Source organism: Oryzias melastigma, linkage group LG22 (genome assembly GCF_002922805.2).
Source record: "Oryzias melastigma strain HK-1 linkage group LG22, ASM292280v2, whole genome shotgun sequence".
Classification (NCBI taxonomy): domain Eukaryota; kingdom Metazoa; phylum Chordata; class Actinopteri; order Beloniformes; family Adrianichthyidae; genus Oryzias; species Oryzias melastigma.
The window spans coordinates 8,259,691-8,280,718 of record NC_050533.1 but is presented as its reverse complement, the minus strand read 5'-3'; the positions used below and the strand labels follow the sequence as shown (position 1 = coordinate 8,280,718).

The window sequence follows — 21,028 nt, the reverse complement described above, 5'->3', positions numbered from 1 at the left end:
TCTGCTCTGAGAAACATTGGAGAATCAGCTAAAAGAGTCTTTGGTGAACTGGAAGGAGAAAGAATCAAGATTTTGGAGGAAGTTCTGTCCATGAAGATCTTCACTTCCTCGTCCAGCTAACATCAAAACCATACGGCTGGACATTACCCATAATGATTCTTTATGTAGCAGCGGTGAAGATTTACGCTAGCGAAACACAGAACTATCATAATCAGGGGGATTAGGGCGGAGCTACACAGCTCCAAAAGCCACGCCCCCTCAGAGGAGATTTTTGAAATAGAGGCTTCAGATCAACATAAAAAAAAGACATTTAGGTTGTGTGATTTTGGTTAAAAACTTCAAAATCAAAATTAAAACACTACTGAGAACGTTGTTTTTTTGTTTTTGTTTTTTTAAATAAAAGATATGTCTCAAGGGGATTTTAAAGGCACAAGATCCAAAGATGATTTTTGGCTACATTAGGATAAAAATAAAAAATCCAAGTGAGAACTATTCAAATCCTTTGAGGTAAGGAGTCTGAACTCAACAGCCTTTTTTCCTTTATTTGCATGGGACTCATTTGAATGGCTGAGCCTTTCCTGTCAGTCATGAATGTTTTACAGCGGCTGGACCGTGACTCTTTTCAATCAAACCATTTCCCCTCGCCACACAGAGAGCACGCAGGTGTAGGCGTGTGTCCCTGTAAGACAGCTGACTCAGGTGAGGCTGAATCGATGCTCGCTGGGAAGAGAAAAAAAAAACCCTCTCTGATTCTCCTCAAACAAAAGGGATGAACTTGATGCACACGATTCAGGAGAAGAAACAAGAACGGAAAAACAAATCTGTGTTAACATCTTCGACTCAAACCGCTGAGCCTTCAAGACCTCATTTTTCATCGACTCAATTACTCGACAACTGTTCTCCTGGCCCCACCCTTTCCTCCCTGCCTCAACCCCCCCAACCCCTCTCTTAGTTGATCATTTGTTCCTTTATTAAACTTGATAACATCCCTCACAGTGTCTGAGCTTGCATGCTGGAGAGCCGCCCGCCTCGACTGTTCTAGCCTCCAGCATTTCCTATTATTGGCGCATTATTTCACGCGCACTCTCCTCTTTTATCAGACGCTTTTGAAATAATGTTAATAGACTAGAAAATTGAGACACTTATGAAGTATAGGCCATGTTTATGAAAAAATCCATAAAGTATGACAGGAGAGAGGCGAGATAAAAGCAAGGTTTTAATAGATAATGGCAAACAGGGGAGACGCGTCAGATGCTGACAGGCACCTCCTCTGAGAACCTTCAGATTTTATAGGATTAATTTTGTCGTATTAGAAATGAAGTTAAATGTCCTAATTAATCTGTTCGTGCTGCATGAATACCTCCCCGAACGCAGATGCATGCACTGTTTTTTAGCTAATTACTCTTCAGCGGTAATTGAGGTGGATGTAGTCTCCAGATATGTGCTGAGGAAGTTGGAGGAGGCGGAGGGTACTTGATGTGGTTTTATTGTGAAAGTCTTTTCTTCCATAATGGGGAAGAACTGCACAAACCATCAAACTCTGGACTCATCTTTTTCATTTCTAAATGGAAGCTACTGTATTTAGAACATTCCAGCTTAGAACTTCATTTTTCTAACTTATTATAGAAAATAATTCACACAGTATGTTTAAAACTTTAGCTTTAAAGACCCACTCCGATGAAAATTGCATAAAATTTTCTGATTATAGAGGACATATTTACAAAGAAAAATTTCATTTCAGAGTTTTTTTAAATTCAAATTATAGTGAATCAGGAGCAGACAAAACACTGAAAATGCACTGGACGGACCACAAACTCCCTGGTTAGAGTTTTAAGCAATAGGAAGGGAAAGGGGCGGGGTTGCCCCACAACTCAGAGGTGAATTTCTAATTCATTTCTGACTGAATCGGAATTACTTCTCTATCCCTCTGACTTGCAGGGGCATTTGTAGCTGTATAGCTTCTAAAAGTGTTTTTTTTTTTTTTTAAGGAGGAGCCGAATGGTTATCCAGACGGAGGAGAAACATTGCTTCACATGGGTGAGGTATGAAGTACAGAAGTTTACAGTTTTTGTTTTTACATACTGGCCATGTCCGAATCCCCGCCTTAATCCCCAACTGCCAAAAAAAAAAGTCTAAGTTAGCCAAAACAGCTAGCATGTTGCTAACTTAAAAACTAAAGTCTAAATTATCCTAAAAAAAAAACAGTAGTTGCTTAAAGTTTCAATCGTGTCTCTAGCTGAAAGTGAAGTTCACAAATTTCAAAGTGCAAAAACTTTTTGACGGATTTGAAGAATTTCTCATTCATTTCCTATGGGGCATATTTTGCTCAATATTTCAAAAAGTACAACCTAACAACTAAAAAACTATTTAGTGCAGGACTATATAGTACCCTGGATTTTAGAAGCAATTCGGACACCATGCTCACTACTTTTCTTTTGTTTTGTTTTTTTCTAAACAGTGGATATGACATCACCGATTTCACAGACTGAAAATGGAATAAATATAAACATTTCACGTCCATTTGTAACTCCCCTGTGTTCTGATGATTAAAATGTGGTTGTTTAAAAAAAAAATACATTTAAACACTTTTGTTCCCTGCTTAAATTGTTCAACCCCAATGCATTGTGGTCTATAGTCACCATTGTAGTGAGCATCGATGCGTGCTAGTTTTTTGCAAAGACTTCTGGGAAATTTCTAGTGCACTAGATTTAGGAAGTGTAGTTTCGTACAGCACTACAAAATAGCAAATGGACTATATAATTCACTATTGAGTGATGAGCGAAGGAATTCGGAGATGGAAATTGTGTTTTCCCACGCGCTGGCAGCTACTAGCTAACGTAGATGACAGGCGATTATTGATTACATCTTCGTCCGAATTTGAAAACTCTGGTTATGTCTGAATTCCTTGACTGCTCATTACTTAGCTTACCACTTTGTACCAGTGTCCTACACAATTCCAAAATTTAGTGCCCCCGAAGTTTCCCAGAAGTCTCTGCGAGAAACGAGTGTGTATTGATGCTCACTAGATTGAGGAATATAGACCATAATGCATTGCGTTTGAACAACAAAAAAAAAAGTTTTTCATTAAACCATTAAAGTTTTTATCATCAGAACAAAATGGATTCATAAAAAGGCGTCGTAACATGCTCGTATTGATTAGATCAGGGTTCAGCTCGTTTTCTACTGATCAAAACCTAGAAGGAGCTGCATAGTCTTTAGCCTTTAGGAAATTTAGATTTGCAATCATGTCCCTTTTGCTTTTTTATAAATATGAATTATGTCTATTTTTGGCACTAACAAAATAAAAAATCTAAAAAGAAACTAGCATTCTCTTCAAATGGGATTTTTTTTTAACGTTTTTACCTTCTACCTTCAGTAGAGGCCAAATTAGCAAAAAAGATAGCTTGTTGCCTACTTACTAGCTGAACTCCAAATTAGTATAAATTTAGACAGTAAATTAAATCAGCCAAAAATATTAGCATATTACTAAAATTAGCTTAGTTCCAAGTTAGCATAAAAAATTTCATGAGGCAAAATTAGCACAAAAAAAAAAAAGCTAGCTCATTGCTCAGTTACTAGCCTAACTCCTAAATGGCCTAAAATTCCTCAGTAAACTAAATTAGTCAAAAATGTTAGCCTGTAGCTAAAATAGAAGTTAAATTCTAAATTTCCCCCAAAAACTTCAGTAGGTAACAAATTAGCAGAAAACATCAGCATGTTGCTAAATTATTAGCTAACCCACAAATTAGCATAAAATTCCTCAGTAAACTAAATTAGTCAAAAATGTTAGCCTGTAGCTAAAATAGAAGCTAAACTCTAAATTAGCCTAAAAACCCCAGTAGTTGACAAATTAGCCAAAAACATTAGTATGTTGCTAAAATAATAGCTAATCTCCAAATGTTTTAAAATTATTGCTTTATTATTATTTTTTTTTTTAGCCAGAGAGCCACAATTGCAGAACTCTGGTTTAGATCTTTACTTTGTGAAATCAGTGACGTCAAATCCAGGACACTAGATAGTCCTAAACTATATAGTTTTTTAAGGAGTAGGGAGGGAATTCAGACAAATCAGTTATGTTTTCCATATCTCTCCACTTGGAGGGATCAATGTAGGAATAGGAAGAAGCCAAAGGGATGTATATGGTCTGTGTCCTAGAAAAATCGCATAATCATAATTAAAGGAATGCTTTTAAAATGAATCAAAAGATAAAACTCTGTTCTTTGAGTTCCTCCTCTTGTCCATTGTGGGTGGGCTGACGTCTCAGACTTTTGGACTCCCCGACAAAAAGGACAAAGTTCAACCCATTGCTTTTAGATATTTCTACTACAGTAAGAAGATTATTCGGATTCTATCACCCGCCTCAGTACACTCCCCCCTTTGATGTTAATGGCCGCCGTCGGATTCGCTTCCCTCCTGAAGGCTCACAAGTCCACTTTGACAATGTTAAAAATCCAATGCAAATCCCATCCCAGGCTTGGGCAAGACAATCTCCCATAATATTGACTGTCACTCACAATTAAGGGACTGAAACAAGAGGTTGCTGCTCGGGAGCAACCTGAGGCTGGTGCAGCCGGCTCCCTAAACACACCCCGCAGAATCTGATCAGTGAGTATAATTTCCCAGCAAATATCCCAGGGGTGAGCCACTTACCTTAACAGGAAAGAGGAGATGTTTAACAACCATTCAGCTGATAGTCCTTCTATTCAGACGTACGGGACTATTGTGTTCGACTGTAAATGTGCCACCAAAGAGATTCCAAACAAGAATCGATTTAAGGTTCTTTCTATTGCAATATTTGAAAATACTTGTTTACTATGTTACATTTGTGCGTTCATAATTTGACATTTCTTGTATTGAAATAATATTTTTTACACCCAGCCTTCTAAAAATACTTACCAGTGCAATAAAAAAGGACAAATATTTATTATTATTTACTATAAATAATCCAAGATGATCAGTACACATTATGTACAATCCAGTAAATGTATCCATAAATTAAAACTGACGTTTCATCTTTGCAGCTTTAAATATAGTGATGCCATATTGTATATCAACGTATAGGGACCACCACCCCCCAGCGCTGACATTATAAAGGTTAACTAATTCCTTAAATCAAGTCAGATCCAGAATCTGTCAGTTTGCCAGGCAGAGTCGACATTCAGTCAGCTTGCCATTTCCATGAGCAGACGCAGAGAGACAGGACAAGCCGAGCAAACAGATGAAGAGACGGATGGAGTTTGAAAGTCCAGCATCCATCACCTGCCAATCTGAGACGCAGCTCCTCAATAACTCCACCAGCAGCGGCCCTCTCAGGATAACCATCATAAAAATATGCAATGCCCCGTTCTGTCATTGGCCATGTGTTGTTTATCAAACGCCATGCACACAGATAAACTAAAATAGTCCTATCACGGCTAGACAGGAGACATCAGTTGCATTTTGGCTCGCAACATCTACAGCTTAGAGCTTTATAGATCAAAACTTCTAAAATATTAAAAATAAGAAATAGGATTTTCTCCACTGCTAGAAGGAGCAGGAAAAGAGTTGCCTTACGGGAAGAGTCGATCAGATTCGATCTTTTTATTCGGATTATTGTGGAAAAGAATGCATTGAGTAAAGGACTAAGTAAAGCAGCCCGGACAAAAGGAAATTGTATTTAATGTAACTACAAGAAATCACAATTAAAGAATTAGAGTAAAAGTATTTGCATTAGACTACGATCACATTTCCCAAAACGCCACCGAACAGAGACCTAAAAGCAAGGTTTTTTAGCAGATTCAGCATCACGCGGTGGCATTTGTACTTGGGAGGCTTTATTGTACATGCCAAGCGGTGAACGCAAATTTTAAAGTGATCGGATGATTTTTCTCTAAAATTTGACATCGGATAGTGGCTGCCCAGGAACATTACAGGGTCGCGCGGTGGAACCCATTAGCCAACACATTCTCATCTCCAACCCACATGTTGACATTTGGTTAAGGACTCCTTCGCTTCACTTTTTAAAAATTTTGGATTTTGGCAGCCCTCGGGACGCGGTATGGATCCAGAACCAGACGCGAACAGGTCCTCGGGTCGCATCCAGTACTTGTACCCTAACCCCACACTGGACGCAGTACCAGATGCGGTACCAGATTCAAACTGGTACCAGATGAGGTACCGGACCTGAAACAGTACCAGACACTGGGTTGGGACGTGGTACCGGAAGCAAGCAGGTACTGGGTTGGGGTACTAGTACCAAACCCCGGTATAGTTACCCTAACCCGACACCGGATGCAATACCGGATGTGTTACCAGACGTGGACTGGTCGTCGGGTTGCGTCCAGTACCGGTACCCAACGCACTGGATGGGGTACCATCTTACTATTGTAAGCTGAATTTGTCGCTGAAATTGATGCTGAAAACACTGAAGCAAATAGCTGAAAACGCTGAAAGCAAAAGCAGCCTAAAATATTAGTTAGTGCAAAACTAGCCTAAAAAACGCAAAAAAGATTAGCCAAAACAGCTAGCATGCAGCTGAAATATTAGCTAAACTCCAAAATAGCCTAAAAAACTGAAAAAAAAATCATAAATTAGTCAAATAGGTTAAACATGTATGAAATATTTGTTAAACTCCAAATTAGTCTAAAAAACCTTAATAGATGCCAAAATTGTCCAAAAAGCTAGCAGAATGGCATTAAACCTTTCAACTTTACTAAACTCCAACTCCATATGTTGATTAGTCAACTAATCATGGCGGCTCTATTAGCAATAGAGGCAGATAATGTACGTTTTCTTACTCTTATTCTCTTCTTTCTCTTTCTCATTAATTTTGATGTTATGTACTGTTTTTAAATGAAAAAAAGTGAGAGTAAGGAAAAAAGTTGATATTTTTTAAAGGGATTTTCATTTATAGCTATAAAATGAATCATTTATATCTTGACAGTTTCAGTCAAATAATTGGCCTGTATTGTATTGCTACAAAGTTAGTTAAATTTTTTATTTATCGCTTGAGAGTGACAGATCTAATAAAATCAAATTTGGATGTTTAAAGCGATCATTTGGAGTTACTTTTTAAGCACTTTAGTAGCTCTTAAGTGCAGACGGTTCACGTGTTTGGTCTCAAACAACAGTCTTCCGTGGTTGTCACGCAGCAACAGTTACCAGGGAAAATCGTCATTAAGATGGAGACAGCATTGTGGCGGTGAGGTGGGGTGGGGCTGCATGCTTGCTCACAGCGAGGGGGTAATTATATCAATATGTAAAACTCTCGGGCTGCACTGAAGAGCTGTTAATACATTTTTGATCAAATTAAACCATTGCTGCGTGGAGGAGGAGGAGGAGACACATTGAGGGGGGGTACACAGGGGTCGTGTGAAGTGCATCGCACAGCTCTGAGCAAGCAAACTCCTCTCATTGTTTTCTCAAATTGCTCCGAATATGAATGGTAATTAGAGGAATGAGAGATTAGACTGTTTTGCAGAGGCTACGGCACATGCACACAGCTGACTTCAATTTCATGTCTCAATGAGGCTCCATTGAGGAAATCAAACACTGCTGGCATGTTAAAAGCAAAGCGGGCTCTGTAGGTTACATCTTGGGAATCCAAACTGAACTTCAGAGCTGAGATATGCCGTCAAGCTCTGAACGAATGGCTAATCCACACATGTTCTCACTCACAGGCGGATTTGGCTGCAGGATCAAGGACAGTGTAGAGGAGATGGACACTATCCTTGTTGACAGTACCTTGACAAGTGTAATCCTATATAATACACATTGGATAAACACAACACCAAGCCAACCGTGTAACCACGGCCTACACTTCCTCTGCTCAGCCTTTGAATTCCACATTCTATTTTTTGGGGTTGGAAACAATATGAAAGACGTGCAGCTTTACAAACAAGTGGATACACACACAGGAATACATATTTACGCGTATAGACAAAAGCAGTCGTGAGAACAATTCATCGCATAAAATCACATCCAAAGACATCCATCTAAATACAAGTCAAACACTGCAACTGTTTTTTAAAGCACAGCTAAACAGAGTCGCAAACATGTTTGATCGTTTTGAAGATTTATCCTCGGTTACGTGTCGAGAAACCATCGCTGAAGGGCAGCCGACAAAATACACTCTTTAACCTCAAATCAATCTAAACAACATCAGTTTTCAGAAATGTGCCTCAATCAGAAACCGATTTGGGAAAATAAGGGGAATTAGGTTGAAAGATGCAAGAAAAAATTATGGATGAAGTGCAAACTGGGGACGAAGATACTTAGAGAGGAAATTTTGAAACCGATATTTATGACTTTTTGATGTACAGGTTAACCCTTTAACACCGGAGTTCAGGTGTTTATGGTCTTTGACTGACTCATTTTTTTCAAAAATATTGGGAAAATGTTTTATATTATATATATAGAGAGAGAGTTGTTGTCAAAAGTTTACATACATTTGTAAAGATCACAATGTCATGGCTCTCTTGAGTTTCTAGTTATTTCTACAACTCTGACATTTCTCTGATATAGAGTTTGGAACAGATACTTTAATGTCACAAAAAACAATCATGAAGTTTGGTTCTTTCATGACTTTATTATGGGTCAACTGAAAATGTGACCAAATCTGATCTTCAAAAATATACATATAGCCATGGTAAAATCTGGTTACATGTCCCTTTACCTTTTTCACTTCAATTTATAGATATATATCTATATCTATATATATATATATGTGTGTCTCTAAATTATTTTTTTTGGTTTCTAGCAGGGGTGGTTGGTAACATTCAAAGTCTACCAACCAAATCTGAACTCTACCAGCAGAATTAGCGAGCAGAAATTCCATGCAGTCCCAGAATGCACCACCTGCTGCAGCAAATGTGAGGATTAAATCAACAAATTCTGCGCAATAAAGCCAGAGTTAAATGTTTTTAACTAACTCTGGGATTCTTGTTAGTTGTAGTCAAATGGGGACTTAAATTAAACTAAAATTACACTTAGGTTTTGATTTGTTTGCTCAGTCAATACAAACTATAGGGATATTGGGAAAAGGTTACATCAAAAATCTAGAATCTGCTGGAATTTTGCTGATCGTGTTAACGGTTGAAAAGTTACAGCATGTTAAAGATTTTTTTTTTGTCATCGGCGACCCCTCAGGTGTTAAAGGGTTAACTTTTTCAAACATTTTAGGGGGAAAAAAATTCAACTTTTCTAACTTGTTTAAATAAAAAGAAAATAAAAAAACATGCAGCACTTTTCGTTTTTTACTGCCCTGAATGTGAGGCTGTCAGGACGGCATGTACTGGTGCTCCTGTGGGAGGATGTGGAGTCTTACCCTCAGGGCCTGGCTGTACGGCCCGATGTTGGCTGGTGCCCAGTGTGACAGGCTCTGGACATGGAGGGCTTCTCTCTGATGGAAACGGTTTTCCTCTGAGTGTTCAGGCCGGTTATGGAGCAGACAGTCCATCTGAAGGAGGTGACCAGCAGGAAGCGGTGCCTGGACACACACCCTGCACAAATGGAATAAAAACAAAAATTCCATCATAGCTGCAACTTGAACAACAAAAGTACAGGAGCAAGGGGACTAATAAAATAATGATGCTTCATGACAAAGTGGATGATTACCTGGCTGGAGGGTTTGTGGTGAAATATTTCTTATAGACGTCGTTAAGGGAAACAAAGTCCTGCATCCTCCTCACATACAAGTGAACCAAAACAATATTTTTCACCTCCAAACATCTGCTTTCCAACTCATCTGGAGATACAGAGAAGATTTAAAGAAAAATTAGCAAGAGATTAATATAAATTATATATAACTATGCACATTCTGGCTATTATACTGTTTATTTTTGGTAAGTTAAAAAATCTAGTCGTTAAAAAAAAAAAAAACAAAGTGAGCACTCCTTACTGTGACAATAATACATAATGTCCCAGTAAAGTATTAAACAGTTGCCTTACAAGCAAACAAAATAAATTGCATTTAAAATTGAACAGAAGCTAGGCTAAAACATCAAATTTAGTCAAAAATAAGGTAAAAAAAAAAAAATAATGAAATGATGGAACATAACAGCACATTATGGAATGGCTTAAAAAATCATCGTCTGTCCTTCTTTTTGCCTCTCCTACCTTTTTTGTCCCTTTTCTTTTTTTTAGACTTTCTTTATCTTCTTATTGAGTTCCTTTGATTTTATTCTGCTTCCTCCTGCACATCAGTTTTGCTGTTGTTTAGCTTACATTCTTAGAACTTTGTGTGAGATAGTTTTCATTTCTTTTTCTTTTATTGCATCTACAATTTATTGATGATGATCATTTTTTCTGCCGCTTGGATTTTTACCTTCATCTTGCTGCGTTTTTTTGTTTTTAAATCTCTTTAAAGAGTCACTGTTTGCTAGCTAACTCACTGTTGACGGAATATTCCACTTCTACAGAGTGACGGGGGAGGATGAAAGCCTTTTGATAGTTCAGTGATTTGGCTTTTTTTTTAAATGACAGAGATAAATATCAAAAAGCATGGAAGTTATTTTACGTATTTTTTTGAGAGTAAAATCACTGGACAGCTAAACCCCTCCCCCCTCATGTTCCAAACAGGAAGTAGCTTCTGGCTCCAAGAAGCCAAAATCTTATAGACTTCTATTGAGGAATACAGTTATTTCTAAGTCATTCTATTTGTCAGAATAACCATTTTTTTGCTGAGATACATTTTTCTTAACATCTTGATTATTTTTTCTGATATTTTTTTCTTTATTGCAAGTTATTCAGTCAGAGGCCTCAGTGGTAGCATGTGGTGCTAATGCAGAAAAATGGCTATGGATTTGGCCCTCATTTCACGATAGGCAATTTCAATGGGTGATATAGAAAACAAACGTTTATTCATTGTAATTGTTCAGAAACTTCATATTTTTCAACAACAAGATGATCAATATATATTAGGAAACATTAAGTGAGGTTGTCACCAGGGACGGATGTACCATTAAGAAAAGGGTAGGCAATTGCCTGGGGCACAGGGCCCCAAAACTGCCAAATCCGCCACTGCAAGTGGTCACTCCCATTGGAGTAAAACACAGCAGTTTTTATGGGGTCAAATCAGGATCAGCTTAAAGTGAATTAAAAACAAGAGAGAACTTGAAAGCAGTTTAAAATTAAAAAACACATATTGAAAAATTAAAGGAATTATTGAAAATAAAAAAAAGTATAATATTTAAAATTTGAATTTCAAGAAGTTTTAAATTTACATTTTCCTTTCAAATTTTCAACATTTCTTTCAGGTTTTGAATATTAGATTTTCAAATTTTCAATAATTTCTTGAAGTTTTTAATATGTATTTTCAAGTTTAAAACCGATTTCAAATTTCAAATTCACATTTTCAGTCTTGTTTTTTATTCACTTTAAACTGATCCTGATTTGACCCCATTGTCTTCCTCCAGGTCACATTGAAGGAATAAAACACTTCTTCAGCTCATGTGTCTTACACCAATGGTGGAGCAGGATTAAACAATTTGAGCGACAGCTAAATTTGGCCAAAAGTACACAACAATCAAAGGCTAAAAAAAGGAAAATCCTCCTCCTGATATATCAGGACGTTTGAGAGAGCTGTGCAAAAAGCAACCCAGTGTTTAAAGCAGTAAAACTGACCATCTCCGTAAAAAGAACACAATGGAGCATGTGTGCACATTGTGGGCTTTGTATGTAAACACGGGACGAACCCTTGAAGCAAAGCCTCTCATCTGAAAGATCTTCAAGTTTGTTTTTCCTTTGCTAACACCAGCGTCTCAGACTACTTCGCCTTCATACAAAGAAGTTCTTCATTAAATATTAACTTGTTTAATATTGTCTCTGAACTGTGAAGGCTGTTCAGCCCGGCACCACCATAAACATTAAATATGCTTTTCATCTTTCGCTCTTGTATCTCCATCAGAAAAAAAGGAAAAAGAGAAAAAAAAAAGTGAGCACTTCTAAACTTCTTCAGGGCAAAAACAATAACTCGTCCATGTTTGCGTGTCTGTGTGTGTGAGAACAAGAGTATGGTGTGGGGTTAATTTGAAATACTTGTAGTTGTTTGGTGGCCGGCTCACCGTGTCTTTTTGGTTTGACAGGCGACTCTGACACGAGGTTTGCTTGTTGAGTTGAGAAGCACTTCTGAGTAAGAAACGAGTTGTCAAGCGATGCTACGTGTTCTTGTGAGGCTGGCTGGCTAACACAGCAGGAAGACGGACACACTAATCTAAAGTTTGCTTGAAGTTGTGCTCTGTAGTTGATTATTACATGTATGGACTCCCTAATCTTAACCTGAACAAAAGTTTGACACAATTTTTCCATAAAAATTGACTTTTAAGGCTTGTTTCAACTGAGCGGTATTGGTTAAGTCATTGTATGGGTTATATATATATTTTTGTGAAATGTGTTGCTTTTTTTTTTTTTTAAGTACAATTGTGTTTTTAAGTTAAGCACTTTGAGTCACACAAGTTGGAAAAGCCACTTTTTTTCTATGGACTTACAACAGACTGGGGCCCAAAACTGCTATGGTTTAATGGTCCACTTTATAATGGAAACCCATTAAAAATACCGGACTAGACCGAACTGGATCGCTCAATGGAAACAAGGCTATAATCGGCTGAAAGTAATTTCTTTTACTTAGTGGCCACTTTGTCTAAATCAGGGGTCATCAACATGGCGCCCTCAAGGACCACACAAGTTGCTCGTAGGTTTCTTCAAAAATCAGCAAAACTCACATGTGAGCTGCGTCTAGAATTACATTTTATTCTGTTGCTATTTTTTTTTTCAATTACACTTGCATTTAAATAGATGTAAAAATAAAAAAAAAATCGTAAAAATATGCTGATGGTACATGAACTTTAGATAAGTTTAGGTGACCTCGGACCTACTCCAGTTCAAAAACCATTAATTTTGTTAAATATTCAGCAGATATGGTCATTAGTTCAAAATGTGACAAGATTTGTTTCAAAGTGTGTAAGGTGATTTTTCTTTAACATTACAAAATTGATAAACATGGAACAACACAGTCAAAATGTGACATTTGTCCCATGAAATGTAAGAGATTTTCTGAAAATTTAACAATTACTGACATTAATAAAATGCTGTATATTGGTATCTGTTTCATAGCTTGTTGTCATTGTTAATAATTAAGGTGAAAAGTCAGTGTTTTTGCATGTAGGAGTATCATTATTCATTATTAATAATGTATAGCTAAAGGCAAACCAAGAAAATGTGCTATTTCAAACTGGTAGCCCTTTGTATGACTCGGTACCCATGAAGTAGCTCTCGGTTTCAAAAATAATGGTGATGCCCGAATCTGAATTCTTCCCCTACTTTTTCTCCTTACTCTTCCAATTGAAGGAGCATTTGAAGGGAAAGGGGTGTCCGAAACAGTTTTTTTAAGAGTAGAATGAAGGGACTCCGAGTTCTGTATCCCTCCGCCGGTGGGGCGAGGCGCATCATGCGCTTTTCTTCACAAGGGTCTCCCTTGAAGCCCAAAATGACTTTTTAAAGTTAGAAAATCCATGTTTCTGAGTGCTAGCAGCTACGCGCTAACATAGCTGACCGGCGACTGTTGATGATGTCATCGACTGGGAGTTACATCCGAATTTGAAGACAGTCGCTATGTCCGAACTCCCCGCTACTCACTATATGGTGCATTTGCCATTTTATAGTGCTGTACGAATCTACAATTCCAAAATTGAAATTACCCAGAAGCCTTTGCGAAAAACTAGCGTGCATCAATACTCACTACATGAGCGAATATAGACCACAATGCATTGCGGTTGAACAATTTTTCTGAAAAAAAAAAAAAAAAAAACATGTTTAAATGTAATTTTTTAATAAAATCATCCAGATTTTTGTCATCAAAACACAGTGGAGTCACAAATAGTCACTAGTTTTTTAGTAGTTAGGGATTAGGGTGGGAACTCGGACATCGTGACTTTATTTCCATAACTCAATGTAGGGGTAGGGAGAAGCTGTAGGGAAAGAATTTGTATTTGGACAAACTTTTTTGGAAAAAGTGTTGTTTTCATTGCTTTTCTGCTCTAGTCTTGGATCATTTTTGACACTTTAACATACTTTTCAGCATTTTGAAAGCAGCCAACGTCTGTCCCTCAATCCCAGCGTCTTCACTCTGGAGTCCATGGATGCCAGAGATCCACCGAAAACCTCTGGAGCTTCTTTGGGAGACAGACGGACGAATTTCTGCAAAAAAACGCAATTGCAACTTCATGGACAAAGCAAGAAAAAAAACATAAATCCCAATTTTGTATCAGGTTTAACTAGACATTTTAAAGGATGTTGATTTATTTGTAATAAATACATGAAGTAAATGATTAAAATCTCTAATCTCAAACTGACAAGTCTTGTCAAACAGTTTAAAGAAACATTGATATCACAATGCTGGTTGCTTTTGACAGATTCAGGGATCACGCCCACCGCTAAAAGATATCATTTGACACGCAGACATCAGCGCACACTCATGCATGCACGTCTCACAAACAAATGAATCCCACCGTGGCCCCCCTGACAACCAAGGTCAGAATTTGATGTAAATTTGCACGGGTCGTCTTCGGCTCGATCAGCATATTCCAACTCCTCCGTCATCTTGTCAATGGCTTTCTGGCAAGGACAACTACCATGGGGCAAAGCTCCTGCCACCAAGTCCTGCAATGAGGCACCACAGGGAATACATCAGGCCAAATGCCCACCAAAGAGCAGCCAGCCTTTTGCACAGACAGACAAAACGCTGTATAATTAGCCAACCTTTTCCGAGTGAACCGGCGTCAGTCGTACATGACAGGGACCGAGGCGCGCATAACTTCAAGGTGAATGAATATGAAACAACATGCTAACATATTCGGGGGTTCAGGCAAAATAGCGAGTGGTGTTTTCTGTTATTGTAGATTCAATCATGCTGCCTGTCAGTCAAAACTCAGGACCGGATGGGTGAGACATGGTTTGGAATTTTTTTATTTGTTCTTCCAGCCTCGTCTTTAAATAACAAATAATTACCATTCTCTAAGGCGCACATATTACCTGCCAAATCTTGCTGGGGCGTCACATATTTAAATACATATTTTCCCCTAACCCCCCCCAACACACAGACACACACACGACTCCACCCCACCCATCCCTCCAAATTTGCTGTCAGCTGCATTACGGCATATGATAATCAAATTAATTATACTTCAGCCCCTCTCTCCTGGCCAGCATGAAAAATAGCTTGACTAGCATTAATGGAGGGCAAATCATGGTGCCCCCCCTCCCCCTCCCTGAGCTCGGTGCAGTTTCCTCTAGTGCTGGTGTCACCGTGGATCTGTCACCCTGACGAGAAGAGCTTCAGAAGGCTGAACCGGGGCAGGTTCTCCCCTGGTTGCTCCCCCCGCCGCCCCACCCCTCCCCTGTTCTTGCAGGCTTTAGTTCCCTCCGCAACCTAAGGGAGGGCGGGGGGGTAAGGGAGCAGTGGGAGGGGAGGGGGAAAAAATATATAGCTGTAGGGAGTGAGGCTGCAGGGTCAAAGAGGTTGTAGGATGGGGGTATGTTTTCTGTCCATGAGCCCCCCCCCTTTATGATGTACAGTACATAAACACAAAAGCTTAATATTGCATGATGTGCAACAACCTTCTTCCCCTCCTCCCCAAATCCTACAATTATAAGCATCTTTAGGACAGATTAGCTAATTAGATTAAAAAAATAAATATTTTACATTTTCTTCCATCTCTTCTCCAGTCTTTGAATTCCAATTTACCAAAAGCCAATTCCTATTCCCAGCCTGCAACTCTTAGCCAGCTACCTGAATGCAAAGCGCCTTAATGTGAGCGGACATGTTTATTAAGCCGGGCCTCGTTTCAGGCTGCAGCGAATATTGCAGACGTCAAAGTAGGCCATGTGGGGCTAGAGGAGCATGTGGATGGGATGAAGGGAAGGACCGAAAGCAAAGAGCGAGATAGAGAGACCCTCTGGAGCCCGATCTGAACTCTGCCCCGCAGTGCTCTTCTTCTCCTCCACAAAGTTATCAGACACCACAGGGTTTTGCTCTTGCATTTGTGTTGTTTTTTTTTTTTTTTGCCCTGACAGCAGTTTTAAAGTGATCGACCCCAAAGCGACCCAAAGTTTTGCTTGTAAAATCGACAGAGCATTGAGCAGCATTGATCTCCTTTGTGGAACACGTTGTACTAGAGAAACGTTTGACTCACGCCGCTTTTGCTCTCCGTGTGCATTTTGGTGAAGCGCAGGTAGCCGACTGGAGCAAACGCATCTGCTGAGTGGATCACCGTTTCTGCTGCATCACTGGACAAACGCACAAAAAAAAAAACACTTCAGAAAATCTTTGTGAATAAAGTTCCTTCCGTGTGAAACTTTGTCTACTCACATAACAATCTTTTTTTTGAAGAGAGGACAATCAAGGGTGAATGTTTCATATTCTCCTCCTTCACCACAAATATTGACTCCATATTTTTCAGAAAGCTGCTCAGTATAAAAAAATACAACAAAGAAAAAAACAATGAAAACACAAATAAATGAAATACAAAAACATAAAAGTGTCTTCTTTAGTCTAACTTTGCAAGATTTTTTTCTTTAAAAATACTTTAACAACAGTTTTAACAGGTCACGGCATGATGTTTGTCCTCCAAAACAACAAGAAACAAAATAAAGGTCATATTATGCCACTAATTAAAAGGTTCAAATTCATATTGATTAATGATTAATGTAGAAGTGCTTCATAAAAAATGCATCGAAATCAGAAACATATCGAAAACGGTCAAACAATTTTTCAGATTTAAATTAAAGGGTAACCAAACAGGGAAGTTGGAGCTTGACTCCACCCACAGCCAAAATTCCAGAGCTCTTAAAAACAATGAGGGGGGAGGGTCGTTCTGTGTCAATAGTCCCGCCCACAACTCAGAATTGCCCTGTGTGTGTGAAATGTCTTAAAAACTTAAAATTTTGGCCAAAAAAATAATATTTTTAATTAAAAAAAATACTTGGAACAATTTTATAAAATGAAGAAATGTAGTTGGAGTGGGACTTTAAAATAATTTTACATTGACAAAAAGGCAGGAGCATTAATCAAAGGATTTGGTAAAAAAAAACAAAACCTCTTTCAAATATGGCTCCATGTCAGCAAGCGATTTTCCTAAGTGCTTCTCTGGATCCAGGCCTGGCATCCACATGGAAAGAAAACACACAAATTTACACAAAAAAAGCAGAGAAAATAAACACTTAAACACAATTTTATTTAAAAAGGATGCAAGAAAAGGGGGAGAAAAAAGTTCTGATCAGAAAAAGTGAACAATAATTAAAGATGACAAGCAAGGAGGTTTACAGGCAGTTCAAACACACACGTAAACCGGCTCCCTGGATCTATTTGTTTGACTTTGGGAATAATGTACACACATCCCTCCTGGTAAGGCCTACAATTTTCAATTGCTGGCCACAACACAACCCCCCAAACACACGCAAAAAAACACCCTTGACCTTTCAGCCCCACATCTAGTTCCATTTGAGAACATAAACTCTGGAAAGAGATCTTGTTTATTTGCCTTTTCCTCCCCTTTTCCTGAAAGGGAGCTTGGAAGTGACTCACAGGCGCGGGAGGAAAAAGCATTTTTCTTAAGACATTGAAACATTACAAATTTACAACATTTTTAGAAATCAAAGCGGCAAAAAAAGAAGTAATCTCTTCCTTCAAAACCAACATGTCTACCTCAAAATTTAAAAAGAAATATATCATAGCTAGACTTTCATTTAAAGATAAAGACTAGGGGCTAGACTTTAATTTAAAGATTAAGACTTGGGACTTGACTTTAGTTTAACACTCAAGACTAGGGACTAGACTTTAATTTAAAGTTTAACTCTTGGGACTAGACTTAAATTTAAAAATGAAGACTTGGTTGTTTTTTTAAGCAGAAACCCCAAAGCCTTGTATTTAGTCTAAACCTAAAGACATGGGACTTGACTTTAAATTAAAGGTAAAGACTTGTTTCTTGTAATTTAGCACTCAAGACTTGGGATTTGACTTTAAATTAAAGGTAAAGACTTGGGTCTTGTAATTTAGCACTCAAGACTTGGGATTTGACTTTCATTTAAAGCTAAAGACTATGGACTAGACTTTAATTTAAAGATAAACTCTTTGGGACTAGACTTTAATTTAAAGATAAAGACTAGGGAACTAGACTTTAATTTAAAACTCAAGACTAGACTTTTTTTTTTTTATTGAAGTCTTGGGACTAGACTTTAATTTAAAACTAAAGACTAGACTTTATGTTTAAATTAATCTCTTGGGACTAGACTTTAATTGTAAAAATTAAGACTTGGCTGTTTTCTAAAGCTAAAACCCAAAGATTTTAAATTAAAGGTAAAGACTTGGGACTTGACTGCAATTTAACACTAAATACTTTATATTTGACTTTAAAGCTAAAGACATGGGACTTGATTTTAATTTAAAGTTAAAGAGTAAGGACTTGACTTTTTTTTTGGGGGGGGGGGGGTACTTGACTTTAAATTGTAGCTAAAGACTTGACTGTAACTTAAAGGTAAAGACACAAACCTTGACTTGACTTTAATCTGAAGCTTAAACTTGACTTTATTTTAAAAATAAACACTTGGGACTTGGCTTTATTTTAAAGATGAAGATTAAAGATTTGGCTTTAGTTTGTAGTGAAAGACTTAGGACTTGACCTTAAATTATATTTAAATACTTGAGACTTGACTTGAATTTAAAGTTAAAGACTTGGGACTTACTTTAAGTTTTTAGCTAAAGACTTGAGATGTCACTTTCATATGAAGATAAACACTTGGGTCTTGGCTTTACTTTAAAGCTAAAGATTAAGGACTTGATTTTTTGGCCAAAGACTTGGGACTTGACCTTAATTGACAGCCTTATACTAGGAATTTGGCTTTAAAGTTGGAGTTGCAGTTGACTCGCCTTGTATTTGTGACTAAAGACATGAGATAAGAAAGTGCAGCCAGAATAAATAGAGATCATGGATTTAAAATGCCAAATTTAACAAATTAACAAAGAAGTTAGCATGTTTGGGATAAAACTGATTTTTTTTCTTGAACAAAAAGTTCAAATCAAAAAATGGGTTCCTTATTCCAACAGCATGCTCCCACTTCCGATTTCTAAAACTCCCCGTGATTGACATGATAATTAAAGAGAACCTACACAGAGTGTGTGCATTTGTGACATTGATGTCTCTTGCAATGAAAAAGTTGCTGAATTGGCCTAATAAGTTCTCTGAAAATCCAATAGAAGCCCCTTCATCACATGGCTCCGCTCATGGGCATGTTCATGTGTTTAATTAGAGGGAAAAAGTTAATCCTAATGTGAGAATGTCTCTTCTCTCGTGTCCTGACAACCTCAAAGGTTAATGTGTCATCCTCGGGCCCCATGGGGGGCAAAGGATGAAAGCAACGGACGGGAGATGTGAAGGAGGGATGTCGCATCCCATCCTTGGTTCGTCTTAATCCCACATGTAATTCTCCTCCGGGCCTGTATGGTCCAGCATTCGGGGGGGTCACCATCATTGGAAAGGGGGGGACTAAAGGGTATACAGGAGAGCGAAAGAACAAGACCTTATTCTCCTCCCAGGGGATCTGTGGTTTTAATTAGTGTGAGAATATCTAATCTCAACATCGTCTCATCTTAACCCTGCCACCAAGGTAATAAGGGAGGTGGGAAAAAAAAGCATTAAAATTCCATCCCATTTGAATATCCCCTTTAATTAGTCATGGTTTTTAACAAATTTTAATAATTGGCTCCAAATTGCTGAGCGGATGCAGTGTTTTTAATGTGTTCATTAACTTCCCAGCTCTTAAATAATATATGACACATGAAGTGATATTTACAAGTAGGATAGAAGACGACAGAAAGCCAGGACGACAGGAGTGAGAGGTAAAACGATGCAAAGATTGAATTAACGTGGAATATTCCTCCCTGGACCACTTAGCACCTCTACGACTGTTTTCTTAATTGACGTTCCTGACTGAATTAAACCATTTGGACAAGAGGGAAGGTGGAACGAGTCTGCACTTGTATAATACATGCTTGGCAAGAAAAAAAAATACCTACTGATGTGAGCCCTCACCAATCTAATGCCACTCATTTACATGATCTTCACATCTTTGTCTACTCTGAACCTGTTTTACAACTTGACCTAAACTCAATTACCTAACCTCATTATGCCACATTAAACCCAAATAAGCCCACTAGAAGCTGCCATTAGTCTGCCACAGGAGACAGCAAGACTGCACTTCCCTAAGAGAGACTGAGTGAATAGTTCTCTTTTAAAAGGCCTTTTTGCCTTGTATTATCCTATAAAACTCTAATTAAATTCAGTGAACTTTAAAACCAGGGAGTTTAGTAATGAGAGACTGCAATTTTTAAAAGCCCTGTTGGCATTGAGGGCTTGAAATTAACAAGGAAGACAAAGTTAGCCAAGGAACTAAGACAATCAAGCTTATTTTAGAATTAGGCGAGAAAAATTGAAGCGATTTGCATTGCATTGATACTGCTATGGCGATAAAAAGTCTTCTAAGTATATATGGGACATCTATACTTTTGCATAAGTACACACATCCTTTTTAGGGGCGTAGGGAAAAATGTATATGACGATATATCGCGATATTTCATTTAGCGATACTTGTATCAATTTAAAATGTTTACGGAATTATATTTAATTAATTATTTATGAAAAAACCTAGTTCTGCATCTTAAAAAAAATTAGACAATATTCATTGTTCCCTTAAAGCAGTGGTCCCCTACTTTTTTAAGGTTTAAATTGGACAATATTTTGACAGACAGGTACAAACGGGGCAGAAGTTGGTATTTTTAAGCTTTCAGTTTAGCAAAATCTATTTTCAAAATAAAATACTACAAGAAATTTTGTTTAAAAAAAAAAATCTAAAAAAAAAAATCAGTTGATAATTTTTATGCAGATGATGACGATTCAATAAAACAAAGTGAATTTGATTTCTATAAACCATTTCTAATTTGAAAGAAAACAAAATTAACAATAGCTGTTTTTTTGCCCCCATAGAACGCATTTGTAACACT

The 21,028-nt window shown here is 37.8% G+C and overlaps 1 protein-coding gene across 2 annotated transcripts in view; it reads right to left on the bottom strand.

Annotated features, from left to right (window-relative positions):
* The window catches only part of dph6 (diphthamine biosynthesis 6), a 79,923-nt gene that overhangs the window by 28,151 nt on the left and 30,744 nt on the right, over nt 1–21,028 (bottom strand). For both annotated transcript variants that reach the window (XM_024277138.2, XM_024277129.2), the window contains exons 6-12: nt 17,070–17,131; nt 16,343–16,437; nt 16,167–16,260; nt 14,484–14,634; nt 14,047–14,172; nt 9,595–9,724; nt 9,305–9,479 (exon numbers count right to left, since the gene is read on the bottom strand). In XM_024277138.2, coding sequence (XP_024132906.1) covers nt 9,305–9,479; nt 9,595–9,724; nt 14,047–14,172; nt 14,484–14,634; nt 16,167–16,260; nt 16,343–16,437; nt 17,070–17,131 — 833 coding nt within the window. The remainder of the gene's footprint in view (nt 1–9,304; nt 9,480–9,594; nt 9,725–14,046; nt 14,173–14,483; nt 14,635–16,166; nt 16,261–16,342; nt 16,438–17,069; nt 17,132–21,028) is intronic.